Source organism: Gossypium hirsutum, chromosome D13 (genome assembly GCF_007990345.1).
Source record: "Gossypium hirsutum isolate 1008001.06 chromosome D13, Gossypium_hirsutum_v2.1, whole genome shotgun sequence".
NCBI lineage: Eukaryota > Viridiplantae > Streptophyta > Magnoliopsida > Malvales > Malvaceae > Gossypium > Gossypium hirsutum.
Window position 1 is genome coordinate 63725217 of NC_053449.1, and position 5508 is coordinate 63730724.

General features: G+C 33.3%; 1 protein-coding gene across 15 annotated transcripts; it reads right to left on the reverse strand.

The window, feature by feature from the left end:
- Window positions 1-2799: 2799 nt before the first annotated feature.
- LOC107940696 (uncharacterized) lies at window positions 2800-5064 on the reverse strand. 15 transcript variants are annotated; one of them, XM_016874438.2, is made up of 8 exons: window positions 4950-5056; window positions 4753-4821; window positions 4540-4589; window positions 4279-4343; window positions 4094-4167; window positions 3909-4000; window positions 3683-3805; window positions 2800-3598 (listed from the first exon to the last, which is right to left on the reverse strand). In XM_016874438.2, exons 3-8 carry the CDS (start codon window positions 4562-4564, stop codon window positions 3414-3416), a joined length of 564 nt encoding a protein of 187 aa, XP_016729927.2. In that variant the 5' UTR covers window positions 4565-4589; window positions 4753-4821; window positions 4950-5056; the 3' UTR covers window positions 2800-3413. The 15 variants fall into 15 exon arrangements, with proteins under 15 accessions (XP_016729927.2, XP_040965551.1, XP_040965549.1 ...); XM_041109617.1 differs by having other exon boundaries at window positions 2800-3190; window positions 3542-3595; window positions 4753-5054; XM_041109615.1 differs by having other exon boundaries at window positions 4753-5064.
- Between the last annotated feature and the right edge of the window lie 444 nt (window positions 5065-5508).

Sequence of the window (5508 nt, forward strand, 5' to 3'; positions counted from 1 at the left end):
TCATATTTATTTAGTTACGCATATTAACATCGTATCTTATTTTTACTATTTCGTGAATAAAATATTTCATTCAATGTATGAATTATAACTTTTTGAGTAAACAAAATTTCGTGTTTAGATTTGAGAAAGTCGTACCCTAACTTACTGGGTTTCGACTTTCACAATAAATCTAAAGACACGAATCTTTTAAACTCAAATTTTAAATGATCTCGGGATTAAAAAATCGCGTCCTAACTTACTGGTCGTGATTTCATTTTCAAATCCGAGATGGCTAAACCTATCTTTTAAATAAGCATTTTTATTCGCGTATCGAGAATTCGAGACGTTGTATCCTAACTTACTGGATATGATGTCTTTTCTCGATTAACGTGAAATATGCCACTTTTTCCAAGATTTTCAACTTTTTAATATTTTTAAAAATTCTTTTAAATTCTCAATTTTCGACATTAAGACATTAAGTAATCAACTAGGTACCAATTTTGGGCGTACCGAGGGTGCTAATCCTTCCTCGTGCGTAACCGACTCCCGAACCCGTTTTCTAAATTTCGTGGACCAAAACCGTTGTTTTAATAAAATCAAACCGTTTGTTAAAAACAACCATTTTTCGAGGTAATCCAATCACACCTCATAAAAAAAAGGGATTGGTGGCGACTCCCATTTTTGTTTCCATTTTCCAAAACCCAAGTCGACCCGTTTTTCATCAAAAACTGGTGTCAACAGTAATTATGTAAAAGTTTAGGGGTAAAATTGTAATTTTGAAAAAGTTAGAGTCGAGGGCTGTTTTGATGAATGTGAGTATTAAATAAGTTAAATTTTTTATTTTAGATCAAGAAGAACGAAACTCGAGGTTAGATAAAGGGAAGAATAAAATTGAAGACTAAGTTGGTGAATTGGACTATATTTGATACCGATGTAAGTTTACAGTAAATAAATACAATATTTCAATAATTATTATTAATATTGTTATTTTCCAGCAATTATGCATTTATTTTATGAATTTATTTAATGTTGATCCAAGCATGAAATGATATAGAATTAAAATTAAAAAGTCTCGTCGATACATAAGGATGGTACTGGATACGAATGTCATGACATTTGGGTAAAGAGGTCCGCTCAAACTTCCTTCTTGCATGCGTGCTCCTCCGGAAGCACACGCTAGAATAAGAGGTAAAAAATTATTGGTAGCATATTCGATCAAAAGGGTGATTTTCTCGCCTACTATGGATCCCATACTCCCCCCCATAAACTGAAAATCCATAACCCCGATTGCTATAGGAATACCGTTTAGTTGACCCGTGCCTGTTTGAATAGCCTCAGTTAATCCTGTTTGGGACATGACATTGGCACCGAGATGAGAGGTCCCCTGTAAGACCATGTCTGGGACATGGCATGGGCACCGACATGAGAACATCCCATGTAAGACCATGTCTGGGACATGGCTTTGGCATGTTATTATCAGAAGAAACCCGAGTATCCTTATTATTCCAATGTAGCTCAACGGGCTTGTAAACGAATCATATTCATGAAAGTTCAGTTTAAAGCATAAATGGCAAGCTCAGGTAAGTTATAAGAGTTAAGAACTTATTATACTATCAATTGATGTTCAACGATGCAGCAAGAGATGAGTAAGTTATGCACACAAGTATTCTAAGTAAATAAGCAAGAGAACTAGAATGAGATTAACTAAGAGTAAACTAGAGATATAGTCACTTGAGTTTAATTATTTGTGTTTAATGTTGTTATTTATTTGCTAGTAAACTTACTAAGCTTTATGCTTACTTTTATTTCTCTTTCTCTTATAGTATTGCAAAGCTACTTCAAGGATCCTAAAGAAGTTGGAGATTGTCTACACTATCAACCACAACTGCTCGGTATTTTATGTCAAAACATGTTTGAGTTATGTCATGTATAAGGATTTAGTTATTTTGTATGTTTCTAATTATGATTTTGCTAAAGAATGGTGTGTAAGTATTGGATGATGTATGGTCATTAAAATGGTTAAGTATGAATGTATTTGTTGTTATAAGAGTCTAGGTGATAAATTATGTATGGAAATCATGAAAGGGTAAAATTTTGCAAAGAAACAGAATTCGGGCAGCAATAGTGACATGACTTTGAAAAATCACCTAGGATAGTATAAAATGAATTAGAAGATGAATGGTATATGGAAGTAAAGTTTGTTGAGTCTATTTTCATGGAAAAATAACAGTTAAACAAAAGGAATTTTATATTTTGAGATATGTGAATTTTAGTGAGATAGGGTTAAATCTGTTTTTGGAGTCCCCTGTTCTGAATTTAGAAAATCATTAAAAATTGTACAAAAATGGTTATGGGTTATAGTTTATATGTATAGATTCCTTATTGATTCTATTTTCTGTAAAAACAAGTAAGAACTTCATATAAAAATCCTACAGTGAGAAAACTTATTTTTAGTGACAAGAGGTCAGGACTGTCAGGTGGTGAAACAGGGGAGACTTTAACTAATAAACTGTACTAATTAGCTGAACCAAAAATTCTAAAAATTTTATGGAAAGTAGATATATGAGTCTAGTTTCAGGAAAAATTTACGGAGTTAAATTTCGAGTTCCGTAGCTTGAGTTATAATTAATTTAGTAACTACTGCGCAATTAGACAGCTTTGCTATAAATAGTGAAATTAATTTTCAAAGTAAATTTTTATGCTCCGAATTAGTATGATAAGTTAAGTAATGCCTTGTGCTCGACTCCGGAAACGGTCTCGGGTAAGGGATATTACACAATGTTTCTAATACTGCTGAATCTCACTTGTATGAAGAATCAATTCGAAAATCAACCGACAGAGGCAAGTACGTCAGGTGGATTTTATTATCACATGCCTTCCGTATGAGTACCCGTTTATTAGCTCCAATATATACACCTGAGCAGCATACATCTTCTCCCACTAAAAGACATTACTCGGTAAAGTTTTAGAATTTCGCTTTAATCAAGAAAATTTCAAATTAGTAAACTCAGCAGCACCATCACCCAACAATCGTCCAAGCAACTGATATCAAAGCGATGCAAGTTTGATCACTTAATTTACTTGAACCCATGATTACAGCACCTTTAACTAGGAGCCTGAGTTGCAATGCAACATCTTTTAAGGTGATGGTACACTCCCAACACAGTAAATAAAATGTGTGAGTATTTGGGCGTCACAGAAAATATGCCAGCTGAAAAAGCACAAACACAGAAAATATTATAGGACAATGATAAGTGACAATGATATCCACTACCAAGATACCAAACAACCAGCACCTAAACTTTCTTTCCAAAGTAGTCTCTAAATCATTGTCATTGTTTACTTAAAATCCAACTCAACTTGACAACATTTCTTTTTTCTCATCTCTTGTTGTCAAAGCATATCGCTCACTAACCCACCCACCTCTCTTCCGATCATAACATACAGAAATGACCGAAGATTTGCAAGGATTCCAAAACATTAGCAATGAAACGTATAACACCCCTGGTAGAATGTGAGATACATAACACATCCAAATAATTAAAATTTAGGTGAGGCATACCTTCATTATACCTCAATTTCTCTTTGTTTTGTCTCCGCTGCGAGATAATGCTGCCTGCTAACATAATATAGAAAACAACATACATGATACATTCATACAAAATAAATCAAAGTCAAAAAGTCAAGAAGAAGAAAAGCATACCCATACTAGTCTTTTGTTTCTTTGCTTTTAGTAGACCATTGGAAGTTCGAGACCTGGTTCGTTTTGCTTTCCTAGCAACCTCCGACATTGAAGGAAAATCAATAACCTCGACTTCTTCTAATTCTTTAACAATATAAGGAATTGGCAGAAAAAGGGTCAGCTCAAAAAAAATGTATTTCTGCATAAGGAAAACTTAAAAGAGATGGAGCAGACTGAATGAACTAACCACTTAAGTTCTCAGCCTCATCCAACGTCAAGTAAGCGTGAAAACAACAGAGGCTACGGAATTCATATATAGATGGGATTACAGACTTATCACTGTTGAAGAGAACATAAAATTCTATCATTCAATCTGATACCAAATAATTCAATTATTAACCATAAAAACCATTGAGCAAAATAAAAGCTTACCATTTAAGCACTTTTAACAACAAAGCTACCTGCTCATTACACTGACATGTCTTCTCCAAGCGTACATAACGCCACTGTAGTTGCATGTGGTGCAGCAATAAAATAATAAAAACCAGATAAAAAAGAGTAGGAAAAACTAGTTCCACTTGAAAACTGAAAGCAGCACAAAGAATCATGTGACATACCCGTTTTACTGGTTTATAATTGGATAAACCGGAGAAACAATCGGAGTCTTGGCTGATATCATCCTCTGTTAAAGCATGTAGAAAAAAAAAATGAAAATTAACACAGATATTAAGTTCCAAGATACTTAACATGGCCAGGGGTAAAACGTTATGTTGTTCTAACCCTTCATATTTCTTAAAGTATCCCTTACATCCACATGCAATGCATATATGGATATGTAGATATGACCCTCTAAAAATCCAACAAATACATGAAAATACCTAGAAGAAAATTGAAAATACCCATGTCGATCCATCTCAGACACTCACACCTGAGTCAAAGTAAGGGTAAAGACAAAAGCCAAATAAAATTCGTGCCAAACCAAAAGAAAAAGCTAAACACTAAATCCAAATACATCCCCCTTTTTCTTTTTGGACCATCTTTTCTTTGCTTAGTGAATAGAAAAGAAGATGACTACAAAATTCAAGAAATACCTTTGAGTTCCTTATCTTCCCCTTCCCCTTCTCCCTTGTTGCATTCAGGTTGCTTTATCAAGCTGGAATCTGTTTCAATTGCATATCATATGTGAAAATATTCAATCAATTTAAGAAAATAAAAAACCTAAGGCGATGGAACTAAATACATAAATAAAAAAAATGATAATTCAAAACTTCTATTTTGGGGAGTTTACATTCCGATCAGTCCTCCAAAATCCAAACTAGATGATTTGAAATTAAATTTATTAGAAACATGGTCAGGGGTAAAAGGTTATGTTGTTCTAATTGTCCATATTTCTTAAAGTATCCCCTATATCCACATCCAAAGCATATATGTATATGTAGATATGACCCTCTAAAAATCCAACAAATACATGAAAATACCTAGAAAAAAATTGAAAATAACTATGTCGATCCATCTCAGATACTGATACTTGTTATTGACACTAAAAAAGTAAAAAAAAAATTTCCACAAAAAAGGTGGTACCAGCCATTGGCAGGCCACCACCAAAATATTTTTTTTACTTTTTTCGTATACTGATACATGCTATTAACACGAAAAAAGTATACTGATACCTGCTATTAACACGAAAAAAGTATACTGATACCTGCTATTAACACAAAAAAGTGAAAAAAAATTTCTCACAAAAAAGGTGGTGCTGGCCATTGACAGGCCACCACAAAAAAATATTTTTTTTACTTTTTTCGTATACTGATACTTGCTATTAACACGAAAAAAGTGAAAACAAAATT

Bases quoted from the DNA above. Each gene is read 5' to 3' on its own strand.
- LOC107940696 (XM_016874582.2), bottom strand. From the start codon at position 4,574: ATGGATCGACATGGGTATTTTCAATTTTCTTCTAGGTATTTTCATGTA. The intron at 4,344-4,441 runs GTTAGAACAACA...ATGCTTTAACAG, and splicing joins TACTTTAAGAAATATGAAGG to AGGATGATATCAGCCAAGAC. The intron at 3,599-3,682 runs GTATGCTTTTCT...ATATTATGTTAG, and splicing joins GAAACAAAAGACTAGTATGG to CAGGCAGCATTATCTCGCAG.